The 25,992-nt window shown below is 38.6% G+C and overlaps 1 protein-coding gene across 2 annotated transcripts; it reads left to right on the forward strand.

Moving 5' to 3' along the window:
- The first annotated feature begins 3,627 nt into the window (after window positions 1–3,627).
- LOC131430416 (sulfide:quinone oxidoreductase, mitochondrial) lies at window positions 3,628–24,505 on the forward strand. Of its 2 annotated transcripts, XM_058595403.1 has the most exons (7): window positions 3,967–4,072; window positions 18,335–19,033; window positions 22,431–22,843; window positions 22,906–23,331; window positions 23,396–23,605; window positions 23,665–23,851; window positions 23,909–24,505. In XM_058595403.1, exons 3-7 carry the CDS (start codon window positions 22,823–22,825, stop codon window positions 24,208–24,210), a joined length of 1,146 nt encoding a protein of 381 aa, XP_058451386.1. In that variant the 5' UTR covers window positions 3,967–4,072; window positions 18,335–19,033; window positions 22,431–22,822; the 3' UTR covers window positions 24,211–24,505. The 2 variants fall into 2 exon arrangements, with proteins under 2 accessions (XP_058451385.1, XP_058451386.1); XM_058595402.1 differs by lacking the exons at window positions 18,335–19,033; window positions 22,431–22,843 and adding an exon at window positions 3,628–3,825.
- The last annotated feature ends 1,487 nt before the right edge of the window (window positions 24,506–25,992 follow it).

The raw sequence follows: 25,992 nt of genomic DNA on the forward strand, positions 1-25,992 counted from the left end.
TGCGGTTTGCCGATTGGACAAGCGCGGGAATTTTAAAATGAAAATTCCGGCTCTCTTTTGATCATAAGGTATATATAGATATTTGGGACAAAACATTGATTGCAGATTCACTAAACTTTTCGTGTTCCTTTTGTGTCCTATAAAAACTATGCAAAATTTTAGCTCGATTGGTGAAACTATATTTTTGCACCCGATATTTAAAGTTTGTATGGGTTTTAGTATGGAAAAATTCACTGTTTACAAAAAATCGGCCGGAGATCAACCTATGAACTCTAAAAATCAGTACATGTTTTCGTAGGAAATTTAACGAGGAAGGCAACTTTCCAAGACCGCAAAACAATCCGACATTTGTAGAAAAAGTTATCAAAGGAAAACCGACACAAGGTCCGAACAATGACTCACTCCATGATGTATCTAGCACCACTGCTGCTAGTGGTGGTATGTACTATGATTTAATTTATTTTATTATGCTTTAATGGTTGATCTGAATTGTTTGATGTCTTCATGACAGTAACTCAGCTTAGAATGGAAACCACGAGAAAATTCACATATCGACGTCAACGTTTCAGAAGGTCACATAAACCAATGAGAGTTTCTCCTTGTCAACTTTCTCTTTTGTCGATATCTCCTTAATTTTCACGTGTACTTACAAGATATTCGTGTAGAATGAAAGACAATATTCCCATGTGTCTACCAAATTTTCAACGAACTTTTGTATAATAACGCAGATATAGTCGAAAGAGAAAGTAAACAAAGAGAATCTGTCAATTGTTTTTAGCCCCTTTCGAAATGTTGATGTCGATATGTGTTCAAGAGTTGTAACTTCATGACAGCGCAATATAATCTTTATATAATTTTAGAAAAAATTTCATGTTATTTCTAGTCTTGAATTGATTGATAAAAATTAGTGTCTGCGAAAACCTGTTACTGGCAGTGTTAATCTTGGAAACACTTAAGGATACATATACAGGGTCCGCCATGTAACTTTTTTTGAACATACAATAAAACACAAACGGTTCAGCCGATTTCAAAATTTATGTTTTCATATTAAAGTACAATCCTTCCGGTTAATTGTGGAATATAATTTCATTCAAATGGCTGCCTCGGCTGGCCTTGTAGTACGCCATACTGTCGGTCCAGTTTTGAGTATATTTTCGATTGTATGTCCGAGGCGGCCAAATGACATCCGAATTTCGGCTGATAATTCGATCTTTGAAGACTGTGCGTGTGGCACGGAGCGCCGTCTTGTTGGAATCAAATGGTGTCCAAGTCTTCCTCTTCAAGTAACGAGAAGAACCAATCGCTAATCATGGCGCGGTAGCGCTTGCCATTGACCGTGGCGGATGCTCCTGCCTCATTTTCGAAGAAAAATTGCCCAATGATGCCGCCAGACCAAACCGTCACTCTCTGAGGATGCATCGGCTTCTTCATGATAACGTGCGGGTTTTCCGTCCCCCAGATGCGACAATTTTGATTATTAACATACACGTCGAGATGAAAATGTTCCTCACCCGAGAAGATGATTTTTTGGCAAAAATCGGCGTCTTCTTCAAGCTGGTCGCAAGCCCAGTTTCGAAGTAAAACTGCACTATTTTCACGCGTTCATCAAGCGTATACACAACCATTTTCGTCCAGCAGAAGGATAAAACTAAGTTTCTGTCAAATCAGAAGTGACACTAAGGTTACCAATGTCGAAATAACCGATAGTTAAAAAAAATGTTAGATGGCGGAACCTACGTTCCTTGACTTAAACAGCTTGTATGTTCAAGTTCATGATTAGTTCAAGTATTTATCCGAACTTGAAAGTTCACGTTACTCAATTACAAGAACTTCTACGAAGCTCTTAGGGCTATTGTACCAATAGTCATCTCATAGTACTGCCGGTTTAGAAATGCGAAGACTCAAACCGAATTTACCTATTTTCATCTTATTTTCATGTTGTTAAAAGTCTCTTTTTTTCAGTAACTGTGAAACTTTTGGATGCTTGGGAAGTGTGTTAAAACGAATGATCTAGTTTTACAAAAAAATAATATGTAATACCACGACTTTATTTATGAAATTTGTATTCTATATGAAGTTCGTATGAGCGCAGATAAATCTGTGTATTACAAATGAATCTGTAAAAATGATAACCTCTTTGATAACTTAGAATATAAACATATTCGATCAAGATGAGTGTTCAATTTTTGATGGTGTAACGAACTCGTCAGTGATGCCTTCAAGACCCCGCATGTGCCATGGTGTTCAAATTAAAAGTATATTAGAAACTATCTGATTGAAGAATCCAGATGTAAGTGTCTGTATTTTTTTTATTTCTTAAAATAATGTACGACGTGTAATTGAATGTTCTGGCGCCCAAGTAAAGCGAAGCATGCTCGGTTATTCTAGCCAGTCTTTTCTTGTGTATTCACATCCACATGAAACTGTATGTATATTACATTGATAGCTTTGTTTGGTGGGGACTCTTGCACTTTTTCGTTACCTAGAGGTGCATTTGCTACTGAAACAAACATTCAACTTCATATACTGTAGGTTGAACTAGGAAACAAAATCAATGATGATACCCTTTTTCCGAAAACCCTATTGTCTTTCGTTAATTAGGTTTGCTCATCTCGAAATCGATTGAATTCAACAGAATTGCACATTATTAGCATTATAAATGACAGTTACTTATAAAATAAACGATATCTTACAATACCCATTTTATTGTATTCAACTAGTTTTTATTTCAACAAAAAACCTAATGCTGCATAAATTCGTGTCATTATTTTATATGTAATTTTAGGGATTATGACCGATGCCAGCATTATCACACGCGGGTTACACCACTAAGTCGATTAGAATATAAATCAAGTTTTTGAGAAAATAATCTCCGAAAGAATATTAACACGTTGATTTATAAAAACAAATAAGTAGGGTAACAGAGGTATTTTGGCCACTACATATATTTGGTCCACCTAACAAACTTTATGGATTTAGGTAACCTATGTTGCATCAATTTGAAGCTAATCACATTAAATTACCTATTGCGGAAGGAGTTTTCGAAGATATTACAACATTTGATGGATATTTTTACTAAGTGGGCCAAAATAAAATCAATCTAAAGTGGGCCAAAATACCTTTGTTACCTTAATTACTACCTTGCGTCTCCACATATCTTACGGCTGTTTGAAAATGATGGGACTACGTGGTTATTCGTATTAATCTGAATACAGTCAAACAGTTGGAACAGATTATCTACGAAAATGAATTTTTAAAACTCACCAGTCCAGCTGATCTATACAATTGAATATTCTGGATTGATTAGGAAAAATTTGGCAGCTAATATTGCAATATGAGCAATTGCTACCGAGCTCAGATACCATAAAAAGCTCGATAACTAAAAGATCGTAACGCATCTTGAACTTAAGCTTTGTTAGTTTAAAAGCTTTTCACAAACGCCATCTATGTTAAAAAAAATTCCGCCAAGAAAGAGAGGTAGAATGAAAGCTACACAGCTGATTCAAGGTCAATTATTTAGCTACATTTTTTAGCCGGCTACTTCGTCGCTCTGAAATGACAGCTTGGCATTTGTGAGAGTATAGTTTATACATATATGCATTTAGCGAATATAAGTAACCAAACAAATATGCCTGTTGATCAGTATTTGTTTACACGCGATTGAAACCGGCTGGTTACGGTGAAGCCCAGTTTAACACATTCGATAGTAATTGATCTTAGGATGAATTCGCTTAGGATTTGTAATGTTTTGCGCAAAGGAGCATTGAACGGAGATTATCTGTTACGAGGTTTTGCTACATCTAATATGCTGAACGAAAATCACAAGTAATACCAAGTGTTATCATTCAAAAGTTATCTACGTAGTATGATAGATTCCTAACAACGCAAGTTATAATTTAATAATTTCACAATATTTTATAAAAACTCAATACAATTGGAATATAAATATCCACTGATTTGTTCTAGATGCAAAATACTAGTGGTAGGCGGTGGAGCTGGAGGTTGCGCCGTGGCAGCCAAATTATCCAGCAAATTAGGCCAAGGGAAGGTGATCGTACTGGAACCAGCAGAGGTAGGTACCAATTTCATTCGGAATATATTATGTCATATTTTCTCGCAAGGGGAGCTTTCCACCAACGTTCTGAATTGATAAGCTAAAATTAGGTTGTTTTTGTGTCGGACCAACCACACCTCCATACATTCGTTCCCAAATAGGATGAATGGTTCCCAAGTGTTTTGAGAGATAACATTCTATTGGTTAGTGAACGCACGAATGTAAAATGATAACGAATTGCACTAGGCAACAGGTCGTAGTTTGAAAAATGTCTACGCTTAATTTGTGCATTTAAGCATTTATCACCCGAACTTTTCAGATGAAAAATCTCTTAGCGTATCGCTGTTTTGCTGACTCACGGTGAGGCAATGAATTTTTTGGGCCGACGATTTTTTACGAGCAGAGATGAAGGAATGGCAAAAACGAAATGTTACAGTTTAGTTTCTTATGTCAGTGTGTGTTTCTGAAGCAAGACGTAAACTCTTTGTTTTCGGGAGAACTCACCACTTTTAAGTTGCCACAAAAGTGTGAATTTATACCAATGTCATTCATAAATTCATGTAATCGTTATTCACTGATTTTTCATCATTTATGTACATTGCTTGCAAGTTGAAAAAAAATATTGACAATTCATGTCAAGAAACTATGGTAATAGCAGTGATAAACGTAATAGCGAATTTCAGTTTAGGATATTGCATAAATGATAACAATGTAGCTAGCTAAACAATAGGTTTTAGTACACATATAAAAATTTGTTTCAATTTCAAAATAAAAGATTATACTAATAATACTAATTTGTCTCCGTAACCATTCATATTTCTCAACTAAGTTAACAAAATTTTTAAACTACATAGTTTACTACAATGTGAAATGTGCTATACTTTACCACTTTCGAATATTAATTATTACTGGAATAGTAAAAAAAATGTTTGTGATCGTGTCACAACATTCGGAAGAGAAACTAAACTTGCTTACTTGGTTGCTTTTTATTTGTTCTAACCTCCTCACTCCCTTTATAAAAATGTTTTATATATTTCAAAATTGGGAGGTGCCCAGATACGATTAATCGCGAATAAAAACTTTTTTTAACTTGGTGTTACTCGTACTCCAAAACTATTGCACGTATCAACATGAACTCAACGGCATTTTACTCGTTAGATGTCTTTCTTGGTCGGAACAACAAAAAATTATCATCGTTATTTAAAAAAGTTATTAACAATTAAAAATGCAAAAACGTGCTTAATCCACTTAGCAGTGAGATGATACCTTTTCTTTATCAATCTGCATGTGTTTTTTGCATGAATATTCTTCGGTGTTTCAGTTTTCATGACATTATTTTAATGACCGTCGGTTTAAGCGACAATTTGAGATTTGAATCACTCATTATTCTGTAATGTCAAAACTGCAAATTGGATCGAATTTGAATCTAAAAGTAAGACAATCGATTAAACATTCCATGATATGTCGATGTAAGTTCCACTTTAGAGTTTGCGGCAATTTAGGGTACTTCCAGAGCCGGTGTTCAGGAACCAGCATAACCCAGACCGATTCATATGGCCATATGACGAATAAATTGCAATAGTTTTGAGTCCAACTTCAAAGCTTTTCGGGATTGTCATCTTCTATATCGGTTTGAATTTTAAAAATTCATTGTCCTGTAATTCCAGAATCGGAAGTCAGAATTAGATAAAATTAATTAATTTTGTATGGGACTATAAGTTTATTTTAATTTGAATTTTTGTTTCTGAAATTCGATTTGGCTTATTTTGAGAAACGATTGAACTTTGAGAAACGATTCGATACTGGAACCGGAATTCGAAAATCGGAATTCGAAAGTCAGATAAATTCACCTGAGTAGCTGTATAGTTTACATTTGTAGCACAAATTAAATGTTTGGCTGCCTTCCGAATCGAAAACTGAATACCACTAAAACTGAAATAAGTTTATTTGGTTATCGACTATCCAAATCTGCTAATTTTCGGGTTAATTTATGTGAAATAGATATTTTTATACTAATCATCTGGTGGATCTAACTGAAAAGCAAGATGTTTTATATAATCTTAAAACTTTTCATTTGAATCTTAGATGATTCTTAGATTTCATTTGAATCTTGGATCGTTTCAGTAATCTACGAGAAAAATGACAATTCACATATCATCCTGTAGCTCCGGAACCTGAGGTCGGAACCAAACATAATTCAGGATCCTTGTTTGGGAGCATACGACTTTTCATATGAATCTGATATTGTAGAAAACGGTTTAGTCATCTTCAAAAAAAGGTAAAAAATTGAGTGAAATTATTTGTTCTTCCAGCATTTATTGCTGTAAGTAGTTTAAAACAATATAATTATCAACTCGTAAATTCTGCTATCATCTGGTTTACATATGTCATATTCGAACGATTATGTTGCCTAAAACGAACCGTGCTAGAATCGGTTCGAGGCAAAATGTCAAATGTATAAAAAATCGTGTTTTGCATTGCTCCCAAGCATTTCTTTGCCATACAGCGCTCAAAACTCCTACTGCTGGAACAGGGGGAAAAGTAGCTTACACAAAAATTTTGATATCTCTGTTAAAAATGAACGGATTTTAACAATCTATGGCTTGTTGGATAGGTATTACCGTGTCTGAGAACATATTCTGTTTTCAAGGTAAACTGAAAAATTTGACATAAAACTTCGTATAATTCAAAAAGTAAACATCCGATCTCAAAACCATTCAATAGCGTTCTGGGTGACGGGGAGACCTTTCATTTGCGACTAGTTTGATCAAAACGGTCCAGCCATCTCTGAGATCTCGACCTCTTAGTTGACAACACACATACAGACACACACGGACATTTGCTCAATTCGTCGAGCTGAATCGATTGGTATATGACATTCGGTCCTCCGGACCTCGGAAAAATTTTCGAAAATTCGAGCGAATTCTATACCTATTTTTTATACATAAAAAAAGGTGAAAAGTGTCGAAAATCGGAAAATAGCCCGCCATTTTGTTTTTTCTCGGTGAAAATTTTTCATTCTGTTTCCGACCATAGCCAATTCGACACAGAATATGAAACTGTTTTGCTTTTTGCTTTCCGATGATTGGTTTCCGAGAAATGATGACACCCACCAACAAATCGAACGAGCTTGAACAGCTATTTTCAGAGCCGCCAGATTGAAAAAATAAAAATAAAAAGAAGTTTATGATGTTTAACATCATATCTGTAAAAAGTATAATTAAAAAAAAATTGTTTTGTCTCGGTAAAGCTCACAAAGGCATTTTTCAATCTCGTCGAGCTGAGTCGAATGGTACAATACACTATGGGTCTCCGAGTCTCCGTACGAAAGTCGTTTTTTCAACAATTCTGCTATCTTTCTATTAATAAAGGTATAAGGGTAGCGACGTTGAATTTAAGATTTCCGTTCTAGATCGTGTTTGCTCAAAAAAATTTGGAAATAATACTAATTCCATGTACTAAGTTTTCTGAAAGTTCAAATAGAATCTGGTTAGTCCGGCTTTCATGCTTGTGATTTGTTATTAAACGCTTTTATCGACAGCTTGGATGCAGTAGAAAAATCAATGGTCGAATCTAACGATAAATTCTAGAATGATAGTGAACAAAACTGTGTTCGACTAATCGAAGCTCATCCTAAAAATTCGTATGACTGTGTCATACGAACTAGAAATCTCACAGTAAAATATCACATATTTTATTGTGTCAAATATCTTTATCGGTCGGACGATAGAAAAGAAGAAATGGCGATAACTGTAAATGGTTGGAACTTACCTGCTATATAATGGTCCTCGGGTATGATTAATCAGGTATTCGATATTTCAAAATATTTCTCAAGGCAAATGCAATATTTATCTAAAAATCATGTAAATCGGTGTGAATATTAGTGGAGAAACGGGAATAAATCCATATACTTCAATCTTTTTAATGTACACTTCCTCACTTTCCTGACCTAGCGGCTCTCCCTACCAGGGTTGCAAACGGTACTGGAGAATGACACGAAACAGCGGACAGTCAAACCGCATAAATGGTAGCTGTCGCCGAATGAACTTTGTCGTGACTGTAGCGGATAAAAATGTCATAGATCTCATGACATTTTCTCTCGTAGATATACCCGTATGCTCTCATCGGTAGCTGTTCTACTCTCTTCAATAAGAGAATGGCTTACCACAAAGAACAGTTTCCCCTTAAAATTCTACAGCGATCGAGATACATCCACCAACAAGGCTCAACGTTGAAATTCTTTTTATGTCTGTTCTCACGCGGTGTATGGAGACATACACATGGAAGTTTTGGTCCGCTATGCTGACGGTTTTTCTGTATTCTTGTTTGTTTCTCCGCACTCTCGTTGGAAGGAAGCGGTTCTGTGAGCAAAGCTGAAAAGCAGTGTAAACTAATGCTTTGATTTCCAGCCGGGTGGCACGAATTTGTAGAGGGTTGGTGCATAATGTATTATATAAATAGCCCCTTTTTTCAAATAAACTTCTTTTTTCAAACTTTCAAACATACTTCTTGCAGTAACATTATCTTTCCGCAGGATCTTTCGGATTTGTAATTTCGCAAATCTATCAATACCATGAATCAATTTGTTTCTCAACATAAATTAAACTGTATACTCACATGTTCGAAGAAATCAACGATAAATTTAGAGATTTAACTTCTTTTGCTACAGAAAGGTCACATCCAAACCTTTCCCTTATAATTTTGGTTATGTTATATACGTATATACGTGGAAGTGTTTTAACAATACTGTTTTAGCTGAATGTAATGTAATGTAATAGTGGGTGAAAACTGGTATACTGAATCGATAGGGTTTTTTTTTTTCATTTTTAAGCGTTCAAACAATTGAAGCAGATGATATCGGGGAACTAAATTTAGATATAGTGTGAAATGCATGCTAGATTTTCGATGTTTGGCGCGTGAGTTGTGAAATGTTTGCCTGCTGGAGAGCAAAATATGAATATCTTATTATTTTAATAGATTACTAACAAATTTGTTCGACATGCAACGAGCTGTTTTGTGTGGAAATTTTTTTGAACCTATTTCATTCACGTGTAAAATAGATTAAAAAAAATAAATGTCTATCGAAATAGAAATAAAAATAAAGAGAAACTATCATTTACGTATGTCATTTCATGAAATATTCACACTGAAAATCCTTCGCAAGAAAAATAAGACTTGTAAGCGTAAACAGTAAAATAAACCGTTCTGACTGTATACATTAATCCATTCCAGCAGGTATGAATTCATACAATTGCTTATTCTGTAATAAAAATATGATTCAAGAAAAATCAATAAATTATTAAAAGAACAAACTGAACCAAACTATTAATTGATGATAAAACTTTATTTTTAATTTTCTCTACGTTTTCGTTTTACACTTGCATTTGAATTTATAAAATAGAATAAAATGAGAATGGCAATAATTTTTTATAATTTTCCTTCTGTGTTGAAATAACGACAGAATCGATCACGAATATCTTTAGCCGATGTAGTGCCATTCCTACTCATTGTACATTGTACACCTGTGAGGCTATGATTAAAAGCAGATTCTCTGTTTACTATTTCATGCAAATAAGGTATAGTGTTTTCCTTTGCCAAAAAGTTGTGCAAATAACACGCTGCCAAAGCTATTTTAGTGGCTTTTTCAGGTTTCAAAGCAATAGGCTTTTGGAACACACCGAATCTAGCTGTGATAATACCGAATGCATTCTCCACTGTTACACGTGCAGTAGACAATCGTTGGTTATATGCTTGACGACATGAATCTAGCGTTTTTTGAGCTTACGGTTTCATTAGATTCACATCTAAAGCGAATGCTTCGTCTCCAACAAAAACATATGGAAATTTTTCTTTTGTTTGTGGAAGCGGTGTAGGATCCGGTAGGTTTAACTGACCTTCTCTGAACAATTTTCCGAACGTGGTATAAAAAAAAATACTCCACCGTCAGAAATCCGACCGTTAATTCCAACATCAACCATCAAAAATTCTTTTTTTGCATTTACCACAGCCATCATCACAATGCTGTAAAACCCTTTGTAGTTGAAGTACTGCGATCCGGAATTTTCTGGCTTGCGGATGGGGATATGTTTGCCATCAATGGCACCTACACAGTTCCAGAACTTATGTAGTTTTCCAAAATCTTCGGCTTCATTTATCCAATGTTGAGGAGTTCGAGGAAACTGGAAAAGAAAAAAAATCAAACTAATTTAACAAAAGCGATTTTTACATACCTTGATGTAATTTTGGAGTACATGAATCATAGATTCGCATGTATCCATTATGGCTGCGCTAATCGATGCTGGAGACATAATTACGGAATATTTTAGATCTTCGAAGCTTCTTCCTTGTACCCAGGTATCTCAATGTTAGAGCGAGTTTTTCATTCGCTGGCAAACTTCGTCGCATTATTGTATCTTTCTTTGTAATAAATGGCTCAACTAATCTCAGAAGCTTGTTAAATGTTTCTTCGTTCATTCGAAAATAATTCCTGTAGTCTTCCTTTTCCAATAGTGCAATTTTCTTCAGTAAAACTACGTGTGAGAATTGATCACGCTTCATCCAATATCGACGAATCGTACGTTTGTTCGTTGGTAGAGCCGCGCAGGACTTTTTTCTGTCCATCTTTAAGCAAGAATGCAATCGATTTAATCTCAAGAACAACTAATTTCCGAACGTAAACTAGCTAGAAGTACACTTAATATGAAGTTGCGAAATTGAGCAGAAGTACCGCTTATGAACTCTGAACTAAAAATGATTTTGGAAGATCGCAATAAAGTATTGACAAAAATATTGAACGTTTAAGGCTGGAAAATATTGATGATGGATTGACGGTATTGACAATACTTTGGATTGACAATGATATTGTCACGTGTAAGGGCCGCTAATAATTGCGTGTTGGCTACTGTTAAACGTAGCAGCTAAGTGTATTGTTGACAGTGGCTGTCTTGTGCTTAGCGACAGTTAAACAAATGTCAAATTTTCGCACCCCTGCTCCCTACACTTGATCCATCCTCCTCGCCGCCCTTCTTTTCTTGTTCTGAAAGGATCAGATTCAAGAAACATTTTCACGGGGCTGTTGTCCGGTGTCCGAAGACATACCCAAACCATCGTAGACATTCATTTTTTTCTGTGCATACAATAGGTGCAGCTGTTGCAATTGATTCAACTTTTCTCTTCAACTTTTCTCTTGAAAACACTAAAGGCACGTTGATCCTTCGCCTATATAGTTCAGGCCTCATAACCATAGAGAATAACCGGTTTGACGAATGTTTTGAAGGTTTTCCAGATTTCGCGCAGTGTGGTACTTTTATCGATCGAAGGGTTTACTAAGGGAGCCATCCTCCACACGGATTTTGTCGGATTTTATCAATGTTCGGGGACTTTCGAAAGATCTTGCCAATCCTCGTTCTCCGAATCACACCTCCCAAAGCAATATTAAACAGCAGACATGAGATGCCATATCCGATATTAGCAGATCTGCCTTGTCGTAGCCATCTCTAAGACTAAGATGGAATCGACAGCAGCTCAGATAAAGAAATGGCCTTCCTCCGGTCCCACGAAGGTGATACTGTATTGTAGCCGAATCCGGCATCGTGCCGTTACGTGAAACCGGTGATGGAGTGGTACGAAACCAACGTTGTTATGTTTGTACCGAAGGAGGTAAATCCACTAAACTCACCAGAACTTCGCGCTATAGAAAAATTTTGGACGTGTGAAAATTAAAGCTTCGAAAAACAGGAATGGTCCCCCCCAACGACGATTTTACAAGATCTATGGAAATTCCACTAAGTGGATTAAGAAGGGTTTTTGCCTTCCTCTATAGAAAGGTATTAGAATTGCTAGAAAAACCGACGTTCGAACGGAGCCTCGGAGACCCATAGTGTTATATACCATTCGAATCAGTTCAACGAGATCGGAAAATGTCTGTGTATGTGCACTTTTCGAAGATATTTTTACCGCCCAATTTTCTCAGAGACGACTGAACTGAACTTAGGCTCGTTTGAAAGCTACTGTCGGGTCATTGACCAAGTTCAAAGATCAAATGATTGTGACTTTTGGTTTCGGAGATATGGTGATATAAGTGACCTAACCGACAAAACCCGTTGTTTTTTTACGGCGAAAGTTTCTCGGAGATGGCTGAACAGATTTTAACAAGCTTAAGCTCATTTGAAATCTACTATTAGGCCATTGATCAAGTTCGAAGATCAAATTAAATGTAATTCGACCGTGAATTTTTATTTGAGTGTAGTTAAGAGAACTTCACAATCGTTCCGGAACGAAGTGAAATGTTTTATGAGATTGAGGTGACCAGTCGAGTAAATGGTAATAATGAGCCTTTTCCCAACGCATGGCAGAGTTTTAATTTGCACAAAATTCTGAAAAAGACAACTGTTGTTACGGATCTTCACATAACATACATCATCGTCATCGTCATATTATCATACTAAGAAATCCAATTAAAATATGTTCACCTTTGCTATCACACATGCATTTAATAAGCGAAGCAGAAAAAATACACACGCACACTATCACACACTCTCATCTCGAAATGACGATTAAAAGTTACTCAGTTACTACTGAGCAATCATCGTGATAAGACGCCCATCTTTATTGTTCCGAAGTTCCCGTTACGCTGCTGTTTGCTTCTTGGTGCTAAATTGCCATCTGTAAATTCGTGGAAAGACAATTAATTTTGGCGATACCCGTTGGTAACGTCGTTTATCGATCATCATATTGGTGCCGAAACCCGGGAGACTTTATCGTTAAAGTAATTTTTCTCGATAATACCACGTGTGGCAGGACGTTATACAAAACCAGCACCGCCATCTTCTCGCTTCGTCATCTTTGTAAAGAATTGGTCATCAGTGCCTACGACAGCGTCCATTGTCTAATGAAGTGAACCATTCGAGTACCTATGCTTGCTGCTCAATGTACTGATCATCATCACTGAGGAAAAAGCTGATCCACATTCTGGCTGTTCGCTGCTATTATTCGCCGTTACGTTGCTGCGACGTGGAGAAAGAGGGCTGTTTCACCTTCGTGCTGTTGCTGCTGTCAATTCATATTCTGTTGCTGCTACTAGTACTGCGAGCAGTTTTGGAATCTTCAGCAGAAAGGATTAATCATCTGACGGACTCTGGTTGTAACTGAAAGGTCGCTGTAGTCATTGGGAAAAAGCAACTATCGTCGTGATCAAGGTTAAGTACCTCCAAAAAGGTAGGTGCAATTTTCTTTTTGGTGCAAGATAAATAAAATGGCGACTGCAACGAGAACCAAAAAAGCTAAGCAGCTCAAGCATTTGCATGCCAAGCGTGCCTATGTGATGGGGTCCATTGCTCTTATTCGAGATTTTGAGGAGAATTTTGAGGAGTCAAAATCGACCGAAATTCCATTCCGCCTAGAACGGCTCGATAAATTAATGGAAGAGTTCGAAACTATTGAAACCGAACTCGACTCCATGCGCTGTGGAGAACCAATATTCTCGGAAAGTCGTGCTGAATATCAAACGTTATATTATCGTTTGAAAGGTTCTTTGACCAGTAAATTAACAGTTTCACCATTAAATTCAGTAACTGTTCCCGTAATTGATTCAACAAATACTTCCTCCGGTATGCGTCTCCCAGAGCTGAGACTACCTGAATTCGATGGAAACCCAAATGAGTGGGCTGGTTTCCATGACATGTTCAAGGCGATGATTCATGACAACGTATCGCTTTCGAGCATTCAGAAGCTACACTACCTCCGTGCGTCTCTGAAAGGGGATGCGGCACGCATAATCTGTTCGCTTCCAATAGCATCAACCAGTTACATTGTTGCTTGGAAGATGATTTCCGATCGCTATGAAGATAAAAATTTACTGATCAAACAACATATTTCTGCTTTGTTCTCTATAACACCTCTAAGAGATGAATCGGCAAATGAATTATCTGATCTTGCTGATGAATTCGAAAAGCACGTTCAAATTCTGGATTCATTGGAAACAAAGGCACAGCATTGGGATTCTGTTCTGGTAGAACTTCTGTTCAGTCGAATGGACATCAGCACACAAAAGTTGTGGGAAAATCAGCGGGATAAATCCAAACGTCCATTATACGAAGAGTTAGTGAAATTCATACACGATCATTCAAGGACTTTACAGTCACTCAAGCTCTCCCAAAATGCTATTTCATTTACGGAATCTAAGCCCCCTAGGGCTCGCCAAATAAACCAACACTTTGTTACAGAGCATTCTCTCAAATGTGCGGCATGTAAACAAGCTCATTATTCATTCCAATGTGAGGTTTTTCGTGCACAAACTCCTCAACAACGCTTCGAACTTGTTCAACGGAGCGGCTTATGTACTAACTGCTTGAAATTCACCCATTTGGCTAAAAATTGCACAGGTGGATCATGCAAATACTGTCAAAAGAAGCACCATACACTGCTTCATTTTCCTCCTTCATCTACATTAATCGCAACTGAAATTTCATCACATCTTCAACCAGAGGCAGAACCTGTATTCGAACAACAGTTCCTGTCTGCCAATAATGCATCTCATTCTCCTTCCGTTGCGCGATTAGGTGACACCGGTGTCACCTCGGCTGATCGTTCGGTATCGTTGTCGCCGCCGTCGGTCTGCGCGCCCTCTTCCGCTCCGTCCGGCACAGTCGCACATCCATCCAATGTTTGTCAAACAACTTCATCAATAAGTGAATCAACTGTGTTACTATATACTGCTCTGGTGAAGGTCCGAGACCATCGAGGGCAACACCAATGTGCTCGTGTTCTTTTAGATAGTGGATCACAGTCAAATTTTATTTCCGAATCCATGTGTCAACGCCTTGCGTTAAAACGAAGTAAGCTAAACGTGCCTGTTAGTGGTATCGGCCAAGCCGTAGTGAATGTGCGATACTCCGTGTCAGTGCTACTGTCTTCCCGTTTTGGACCCATCGAACATCGCCTGGAGTGTCTGGTGTTACCGAAGCTAACCGCCAGTCTACCAACGAGAACAATCGACATTAGAGCATGGAAAATTCCAAAGGACCTTCCGTTAGCAGATCCTCATTTTAACATCAGCAAGGGCATTGACATGATAGTTGCCGCAGAGTTATTCTCCGTGATACTGCAAGCAGAGCAAATCTCCTTCGATGCACATCTGCCATACCTGCATAAGACAAATCTGGGATACATTCTCGCTGGAAAGGTACCCACCAAGTCACCTACTCAAGTTACATGTCTCGTTTCTACTTTCGACAAGTTAGAAACTCAAGTGAAAAAGTTTTGGGAAGTGGAGAACTTCGACCATGGCAAAGCATATACGGCGGAGGAACAGCAATGTGAAAACTTTTTCAAAAGGACACACACACGCAATTCCGATGGACGATACGTGGTACGTTTACCTATTCGACAAGAAATGCTTCCTCTTCTCGGTGATACATGGTCCACTGCGGCTCGACGACTCAACTCTGTAGAAAGGCGCATCCGTGCTGACGACTTGCTCCGTTCCAGTTATGTGCAATTCATGGAAGAATATGAAGAGCTTGGACACATGGAAAAGGTGCTGACTCGTGACGCGTTACCCCAGTTTTTCTTGCCCCATCATGCAATCGTTCGTCCTGAATCTTCTACAACTAAAACGAGAGTTGTGTTTGACGGATCGTGTAAAAGTTCTAATCACCTTTCCTTAAATGACATTCTCCTGAGTGGTCCAACGGTTCAGCCCACTCTCTTGTCCATTGTGCTTAACTTTCGCCTTCATCGGTACGTCATGACCGCTGATATTGAAAAAAATGTACCGACAGATACTTGTACATCCCGATGATCGTCGGCTTCAGCAAATTCTTTGGCGTAAGAATGAATCTGAGCAAATAATTCCATATCGTTTGAATACTGTGACGTACGGCACGTCGTGTGCGCCGTTTCTTGCGACACGAACGCTCAACCAGCTTGCTGAAGATGATGGCAAGGAATTTCCTCTTGCGGCAGCTGTGGTACAGGAAGGATTCTACGTGGACGATTTGTTGACGGGCTCCGACAGCTTGGAAACCTTGATAGAAACCAGCCTACAGTTAATTGAGTTGCTGAACCGAGCGGGATTTTTCCTTAGAAAATGGAGTGCCAATCATCCAGCCATTCTGGAACACATTCCAGAATTGAATCGAGAGACGTTAACAGTGTTAGAACTGGATCAATCACCATCCATTAAAACCTTAGGTCTTTTATGGTTTCCAGCTGAAGACATGTTCGGTTTCAAGGTTCCACAGCTACCAGTAATTGACAAGGTAACCAAGCGTATTGCACTCTCAGAGATGTCTCAACTTTTTGATCCGTTAGGTCTTTTGGGACCAGTGGTGGCAAGTGCGAAAATGTTCGTTCAAAAGTTATGGCAAGAGAATTTGAATTGGGATGACGAACTTCCGTACAAACTGCAGAGCTGGTGGCTATCTTTTCGCGCATCGATTGACGTCATCAGGCAGGTTCGTGTGCCGAGATGGGTTCTAAATTGTTCTTCCGGTGATTACGAGCTCCACTGCTTTACAGACGCGTCCGAAAAAGGTTATGGGTGCTGCGTTTACCTCGTATCTAACAACGGAAATACAAAAACATGTAATCTTCTCATTGCTAAGTCACGTGTCGCTCCTGCAAGTGGTCTCACAATTCCTCGTCTCGAACTATGTGCCGCAGTCCTAGGAAGCCAACTAGTGGACAGTATTCTTAATTCGACTAAGATCACTGGAACATGTACATTCTGGACGGATTCAACCATCGTCCTTCACTGGATAATTTCACCACCTGCTACATGGAAGGTGTTCATTTCAAATCGTATTGCTGAAATCCAAAGATTGACCAACGGCTTTCAGTGGCGACACATTCCCACCACAGACAATCCCGCTGATCGTATATCAAGAGGAGCAGACCCCCAACAATTGTTAGAAGATGCTGCTTGGTGGCATGGACCGCCGTGTTTGTTGCTTCCACCGGAGGATTGGCCAGATTCAATCGTTCCGTTATCATCGTCAATGGTCGAGCAGCAAAATAAAGAACGCAAGTTAACCATCGTAGCCTTTCACGCACACGCTGCGGATAATTCTTTAATTGTTGCATACTCAGAGCTCGCTCCCTTGCTCAAGGTCACTGCATACTGCAAACGATTCGCCGACAACTGTAGAGTACCAAAACTAAATCGTGTAACAGGAGGATTAACGGTAGAGGAATACGACAACGCTTTGAAATCGTTAATTCACGTAGCACAACAGGCATCTTTCAGTGCTGAGCGACAATACCTACGCGCTCAGGAGAAGGGCATCGTTTCTCTGAAGAATGCTCCGTTCAAATCATCAATCAAAAACCTCGATTTGTTTTTCGATTCACGGGATCTACTCCGCATCAATGGACGAGTCACCAGGATCGTACGACTGTCGATATCCAATAGTATTGCCAGCTAATCATCATCTTACTAAGTTGATAGCTAGATCAATTCATCATCAAGCGCTGCATGTTGGACCCACGCAACTTCTTTCGACGATGAAACAGCGATTTTGGCCTGTTCGAGGCAGAGACCTTGCTCGAAGCATAGTTCACCACTGCGTGACGTGTTTCCGTTGTCGTCCAAAACCAAGCGATCAATATATGGCGCCATTGCCTGTTGCACGAATAACGCCGTCAAAGGTCTTCGAAAACATGGGGCTGGATTACTGTGGGCCGTTTTTCGTTCGACAATTCGCGGGAAGGGGCGCATCGGTGAAAGTCTGGGTCGCAGTGTATGTTTGCTTCGCCGTGAAAGCCGTGATGCTAGATATCGTCGCCGGGATGTCAGCAGATGCGTGCGTCAATTCGCTTAGACGCTTCGTCAGTCGAGTCGGCCGCGTTCGCGTAATACACTGCGATAACAGCACCTCGTTCGTTGGCGCGTGTCGCGAGATGAAGGAGATGCGAAAGCAGTTTATCGAACAACTGGAATCTACTCATTGGGCAAATGAGTGTCTAAAGAAAGGCATTCAATTCCAGTTCATCCCGCCACGAGCACCACACTTCGGCGGATTATGGGAGGCAGCAGTAAAAGTATTCAAGTATCATTTCCGTCGCATCATGGGATGCTCACCATATCATTTTGATGATCTTCGAACCGCCGTTGCTCAAGCAGAGAGCATTTTAAATTCTCGCCCGTTGACACCTGTGTCCAACAACCCGGATGACCTATCCGTGCTCACCCCTGCACACTTTTTAATAGGAGAACCCATTTATTATCTTCCTGAACCAGACTACTCGTGCATCCCTATTAATCGCCTCTCCCACTTCCAGGCGACTCAGCGACACATCAATGATCTGTGGAAACGCTGGTCGAAGGAATACATCAGTTTGTTGCATCAACGTCCTTCTAAGTGGAGAAAAATTCCGACAGATTTCAAGATTGGTTCAACGATTCTTTTGAAACAGGATAATACTCCTCCCAAACAATGGCCTCTTGGGCGCGTTATTGCTATCAATCCCAGCGAAGATGGAATCGTACGAGTTGTGGATGTACGTACTCAAGCTGGCATTCGTCGCAGAGCTACTACAGAGTTATGTTTACTTCCTCTTGATGACTCCCTGAACGAAGACTGCAAGAATCATTTCCAATCTAACGAAAATGACCAACTCCAATCATCCGATATTTGAATGCTGCGCTTCAACGAGGCCCAGGATGTTACGGATCTTCACATAACATACATCATCGTCATCGTCATATTATCATACTAAGAAATCCAATTAAAATATGTTCACCTTTGCTATCACACATGCATTTAATAAGCGAAACAGAAAAAATACACACGCACACTATCACACACTCTCATCTCGAAATGACGATTAAAAGTTACTCAGTTACTACTGAGCAATCATCGTGATAAGACGCCCATCTTTATTGTTCCGAAGTTCCCGTTACGCTGCTGTTTGCTTCTTGGTGCTAAATTGCCATCTGTAAATTCGTGGAAAGACAATTAATTTTGGCGATACCCGTTGGTAACGTCGTTTATCGATCATCAACTGTTGTGATGCTCCCTCCACTTGAAGAATATGACTTCCTCATTTGTTCGATTCTGGAGGCAGCAGAACAATCCCAAACTAAACGCTTTCCTGGGCCAACGACTAACAGAAGGCCTCCCAACCCCTGGTGGGACAAAGAGTGCTCAGAGGCTAAACTCGCAAAACAAAATGCTTGCAAGACGTTTCTAAAACGGGGAGGAGGAACTCCTCAGAATTTTGAAAAACTTATGGTTTTAGAAACCAAGTACAAGAGCATACTTCGAGCCAAAAAATGTAGCTATTGGAGACATTTTGTCGAAGGTTTGTCAAGAGATACCTCAATGAGCACTCTTTGGAACACGGCCAGACGAATGAGGAATCGTACCGTGGGCAATGAGAGTGATGAATACTCGAACCGATGGATATTTGACTTTGCTAGGAAAGTTTGCCCAGATTCTGTTCCTACGCAGAGCATTATACGGGAATCTCCTCCAAATAATGGTTTTATTAATAACCCATTTTCAATGATGGAATTTTCTATAGCACTCTTGTCTTGTAACAATAACGCTCCAGGGTTGGACAGAATTAAATTCAACTTGGTGAAGAATCTGCCCAACCTCGCAAAAAGACGTTTGTTGGAATTGTTCAACAAGTTTCTTGAGCAAAATATTGTTCCACCTGACTGGAGACAAGTGAAAGTTATCGCCATTCAAAAACCGGGGAAACCAGCTTCCAATCACAACTCATATAGACCCATTGCGATGTTGTCCTGTATCAGAAAATTGTTCGAAAAAATTATTCTACGACGTCTCGACACTTGGGTCGAGACGAACGGTTTGTTGTCAGATACTCAGTTTGGCTTCCGTAGAATTAAAGGGACGAATGATTGCCTTGCATTACTTTCGTCTGACATCCAAATTGCCTTCGCTCAAAAGCAACAAATGGCATCTGTATTTTTAGACATTAAAGGAGCATTTGATTCAGTTTCCATTGATGTTCTTTCAGACAAGCTTCACCAAAATGGACTCCCAGCGGTTATAAATAATTATTTGCACAACCTTTTGTCAGAGAAACACATGCATTTTTCACATGGCGATTTGGCAACACTCAGAAATAGTTACATGGGTCTCCCGCAAGGCTCATGCCTCAGTCCGCTCCTCTATAATTTTTACGTAAATGACATTGACAGCTGTCTAGTAACCCCATGTACACTAAGACAATTGGCAGATGATGGCGTGGTTTCAGTTACTGGACCCAAAGCTATTGATCTGCATAAACCATTGCAAGATACCTTAGATAACTTGTCCGATTGGGCTGTTCATCTTGGTATCGAATTCTCTGCGGAGAAAACAGAGTTAGTCGTCTTTTCAAGAAAGCATGATCCCGCGCAGCTTCAGCTCCATATGATGGGAAGAATGATCCAACAGGTTTTAACTTTTAAATACCTCGGGGTGTGGTTCGATTCCAAATGCACGTGGGGAGGACACATTAGGTTTCTGATAACAAAATGCCAACAAAGAGTAAATTTTCTTCGAACAATAACAGGATCTTGGTGGGGTGCTCATCCGGAAGATCTAATAAAATTGTATCAGACAACGATACTTTCAGTGATGGAATATGGATGCGTTTGCTTTCGTTCCGCTGCAAACTCTGATATTATCAAACTGGAGCGAATTCAGTATCGTTGTTTGCGAATTGCTTTAGGGTGCATGCATTCGACACATACAATGAGTCTTGAAGTTCTGGCGGGAGTTCTTCCATTAAAAGATCGATTTTGGGAGCTTTCATCACGCCTGCTAATAAGATGTGAGGTGCTGAATCCCATGGTAATTAATAATTTCGAACGACTAGTCGAGCTTCGATCTCAAACAAAATTCATGACAGTATATTTTAACCATATGTCACAGGAAATCAACCCTTCAAGATATATTCCTATCCGTGTCAGCCTCCTAAATGTCCCTGACTCAACTTTATTTTTCGATACATCCATGCAGCGCGAAGTGCGTGGAATCCCGGATCATCTACGTTCGACGGAAATCCCAAAAATATTTTCAAGTAAGTTCAGGCATATTGACTCTGAGAAAATGTTTTACACGGACGGATCGCGAATTGAAGAAGCGACAGGGTTTGGTATGTTCAACAATAATGTTTCGGCCTCATTTAGGCTTCAAGAACCTGCATCTGTTTATATAGCAGAGCTAGCAGCAGTTCAATACAGTTTGAGTGTAATCGTCACATTAATTCTAAACCATTATTTCCTCTTCACAGATAGTCTGAGTGCAATTGAAGCCATTCGCTCAAACATGACTGGCAAGACTGAACCGTTTTTCCTGGGCAAAATAAAACAGTGCCTGAACGACATATTGAACAATAATTATCTAATCACTATAGTCTGGGTCCCGGCTCATTGCTCCATTCCTGGCAATGAAAGAGCCGATATTTTAGCCAAACGTGGTGCTATTGAGGGTGAAATTTATGAGAGACCAATTGCTTTCAACGAATTCTATAGCTCGTCTCGCCAAAGAACACTTGCCAGCTGGCAAGCTTCTTGGGATAAAGATGATCTGGGTCGGTGGATGCACTCAATTATTCCGAAAATATCGACAAAGGCATGGTTCAGGGGCCTGGATGTGAGTAGAGATTTCATTCGTGTGATGTCTAGACTCATGTCCAATCACTACACGTTAGATGCACATCTCCTTCGAATTGGGCTCTCCGAGACTAATCATTGTGCTTGTGGCGAAGGTTATCGAGATATTGATCATGTCGTTTGGACATGCGTGGAGTATCGTGATGTCAGATCTCAACTAATAAATTCTTTGCGTACCCAAGGTAGACTATCCAATATCCCAGTTCGAGACATTCTTGCTTGTCGTGACCTTTCATACATGAAACTTATTTATCATTTCATAAAGAAAACTGGAGTTTCAATTTAATAAAGGCCCTTTCAAGACTTAGTTCTGATCCCTGCTGCGTCCATGAGTTCAACCAATAGCTAAATTAGAATAAAAATAATGTAATGATACAAACAAACTCGAAACAGTTTATGAAATTATTAACAAAATGTCTGAAAATAACAGCTTATTTTATAATTTATAGAAGTTAATCGCTTGGTTCAAATAATATTTCCGAGTAGATTTCATAATTAATGACGAGTTACCTAAGATGATATTTAAGTAATGAGAGAATATGTTTTAATAAATGCAAAACGTTGTGACTATGTTAGAATTAAATTAGGATAAGAATATTATGTAAAAGTGATGCTACGGCGAAGAAAAACTTATGTAAACTGCCTTAAGAAATAAACGTATTTATGAAAAAAAAAACTGTTGTGATGCCATTCTCATCCTGTAATAATCCGGTCAGTAACACTAACATGCAATTATTGTTCCAGTTCACTAGGTCGACAAAGCTACCCTATTTCATTTGTTGAGACAACTAGTACTTGTTCTTATTACAATACCAATGCACGGAAGTGTCATGTGTTAACATGATGTTGAACAGCTTGAAATCATCCGCAAACGATAGATTCATTCAGAATCAAGTCGGTTAAGTAAATTAAAAAGAGAAACGATCAGGGATGGCCACCCTGAGGGACACCAGATCTGATAGCTCATTTTGATATCATGCAGTCTCCAATTTTCAAATGAATCTAATTAATGGAAGATCCAAGTCCTTCTAGTTTAGAAACCATTGTTCGATGTTTAATCTTATCGAAGGCAGCGGAGAAATCGATGGCGATTTCTTCATTCTAAGCTAAATTATGATTATAGATCTATCGCAAATATGATCTTCTCATATACATGGGTATCGAATATAACTTTCAAAATCGCTACCATGGATAATAAATTGCTCTTCTTCTGTTTCAGAATCACTACTACCAACCAATGTTCACTCTAATTGGAGGTGGAATAAAAACCTTGACTGACAGCTTTCGGCCTATGGGCAAAGTGTTGCCTACCCTCGCCAAATGGCTTCAAGATTCGGCAACAAAATTTGAACCAGAAAATAATACTGTTTTCACATCGAAGGGAGACAAAATTGAATATGAATTACTGCTGGTGGCCGTAGGTGTTCAACTGAACTATGATAAAATCCCCGGGCTGGAGGAGGCTCTCTCGATTCCGAAGAGCAAGGTTTGCTCAAATTACTCACCGAAGTATGTGAATCGTACGTTTGAAGCGCTAAAAGCTTTCAAAGCAGGGAATGCAATTTTTACCTTCCCGAATACTCCAGTAAAATGTCCCGGTGCTCCTCAGAAAATCATGTACATTGCAGAACACTACCTTCGGAAAGTAAGTAACAATAGTAAGCGAACAACGAGATCATCGATTTTTCATCGTATCTATTTTCATCTAGTCAAAGAAAAGACAAAATGCAACCGTTATCTACAATACGTCTCTTCCAGTCCTATTTGGAGTCAAACACTACGCAGATGCTCTATGGAAAATAGTGGAAAAACGTAATATCAAAGTCAACCTACGAACTAATTTGGTTGAAGTTCTGCCTGGTCAAAATAAAGCTGTGTTTCAGAATTTGGATAAACCAGAAGACAAAATCACTACTGATGTAAGATGGAAAATAGAATACTATGAGTTTTTACATGAATTTAAATTTTTCTTTCTTAGTATGAATTCCTGCATGTAACTCCTCCAATGGGTGCTCCAGATGCGCTAGCTAGTTGTAAGAGTCTCGTGACGGACACAGGGTTTGTAGATGTCGATAAGGACACTCTTCAGCATACCACTTTCAAAAATGTATTCGCTATTGGTGACTGCTCGGGATCTCCGAACTCCAAAACCGCTGCCTCCGTTGGTACATAAATCACTTATTATAATAATAATGGTTATTATGATTTGTATCTTATTTTAGCTGCTCAATCGCAAGTAGTGTACAAAAATATGATGGCAGTAATAGAAGGACAAAATCCGACTCGAGTCTTTGATGGATACGCATCTTGTCCACTGGTCACCGGTTACAATACCTGCATCATGGCTGAATTCGACTACAGTCTGACGCCTCTGGAAACGTTCCCAATTGACCAAAGCAAGGAACGGTACTCGATGTATCTGATGAAAAAAGACCTTATGCCCCCACTCTACTGGCATCTGCTATTGAATGGTTTGTGGAATGGACCCGGCTTTGCTAGGAAATTGATGCATTTTAGAATCTAGTTCGTTTTAGTTATCGTACTTTGAACAGTTTTTTTTTGAAAATAAGCATCATTGATGTCGTCGATTGCATTGTGTTGTAATCGGAATAAGTCGGGTACACACAGAAAAAAAAGATAATAAACTCAAGTTTATTGTGCTTCGAGTTCAATGAAATTTTATTTCGAATCAAATATATTTAATATTTTTCGTCTGTGATGTTACTAATACATTGTTTGATAGTTGTGAAATCAAAGGGATTTTTTTCAAAATGTATCAGTTTTAGAACGAAATAGAAAAAGACAACGCAATTGGAAAATGGAAGCTCTTGTTTTTTGTCGCATTTAAGGCCATTGCAGAATTGAAAGGCCCGAGGCCCGTCCGAAATCAAAAACAGATATATAATTATTTAAAAGATCTCAGACATGTATTACAGAAATAACAATACAGTAAACGTAAAGAAATGTAATACAGTAACAGTTCCAGTGAAAAAGTTGTCTGTTAAAAACATACGTTAAAGGCACACCGAAAATTAGGTACGTGAGCAATCTTCAGTAACATTATTTTTTATCTTTGGGCCCCTCCCGAAACGAAATCCTGGGTACGGGACTGACTCATTGGATACTACGCTTTAATATGTGCGAGTGAACCGTTATAGAAGTGCTCTAGTTTTGTGAGTGTTAGTGTGAATTCACTTCGTTAGATGACAGCGAAAAGGTAAGTAAAAGTAGGGAATTATATTTCATCTGTGAATATTTATAATCGATAGTATATTTTTAGTTCCTTTGCAGTGAGCGAAATATTTCTTTCGCGTCGCGTAAACGATGATATTGGTATTCGAAACCCATCTCAAAATAATGACATTACTTATTTTCGTGTCAAATAGAACATTGTCGAAAACATTTTCTCAATCAAAATTTAAATTTTTTTTTGTTCATCGTCATTTTGAATTATGCGGCGTCTATACCTAGACTTACAAGTCGGTAGAGACGCCGCACGAAAACTATGGAAGAGATGCCGCCTTTTCATTATGAAACGCGTGACGTAATAAACGTCTAATATTCAAACAAAATTACAGCATTCTGAATGCCTATCCAACATAAAATGAAGGTTATCATTCAGTTTTTTTTTCAATCAAGACCGAATACTTCCTTTTTACATTAGCCACCTCGAATGGATTCACAAGTGGCATCTATGATAGAAATAAAATATTATCTTGTTTCTAATAATTTATTATGATAATCATTGATTTTCATCCGAATAAATATATTGAATTAATAAGTGATGTAATGAAAGATGAAAATATTCACACATATCTCCTGTTCATTTTATCTTAATTTAAAGAAAAATGCGGTATCTTTCCCCACTTTACCTTATTCGCAATTTTACATGAGCACTTGAATATGAATTCTTAGTTTTGGCGATTTTACGTGAAACTAACTAAAAATTGATAAGCCACTAAATTAATTTCGGGTCGATTTTTCTTAACAATCTGGTAATAAGTCAGTCAATAGAACAGCCCTCATGGGTCTGTCGCTGACTGCGCACTGGCTTAGCAGAAAAGATAATAGAGGAATATAAATATTTTACACGCATCCGAATGAAATTTAGGAATTCCGTATGGGACCATAAGACCTTTATATTAGAATCTAAGTTTGTAAACATCGATTAAGCTATCTCTGAGAAAAGTGACTTAGTTCCATTTTAGAGTATATGACCCGGGCGGTGGAACTGATTTAACTCAGGTGTGGAGTAAGGGGCTCTCACCTGAGTAAGGGTGATTAAGTTAGTTGTTGAAGAAAAGTG

Source organism: Malaya genurostris, chromosome 2 (genome assembly GCF_030247185.1).
Source record: "Malaya genurostris strain Urasoe2022 chromosome 2, Malgen_1.1, whole genome shotgun sequence".
Classification (NCBI taxonomy): Eukaryota; Metazoa; Arthropoda; class Insecta; order Diptera; family Culicidae; genus Malaya; species Malaya genurostris.

Bases quoted from the DNA above. Each gene is read 5' to 3' on its own strand.
- LOC131430416 (XM_058595402.1), top strand. From the start codon at position 3,722: ATGAATTCGCTTAGGATTTGTAATGTTTTGCGCAAAGGAGCATTGAAC. The intron at 4,073-22,905 runs GTAGGTACCAAT...CTTCTGTTTCAG, and splicing joins TCGTACTGGAACCAGCAGAG to AATCACTACTACCAACCAAT. The intron at 23,332-23,395 runs GTAAGTAACAAT...ATTTTCATCTAG, and splicing joins CAGAACACTACCTTCGGAAA to TCAAAGAAAAGACAAAATGC.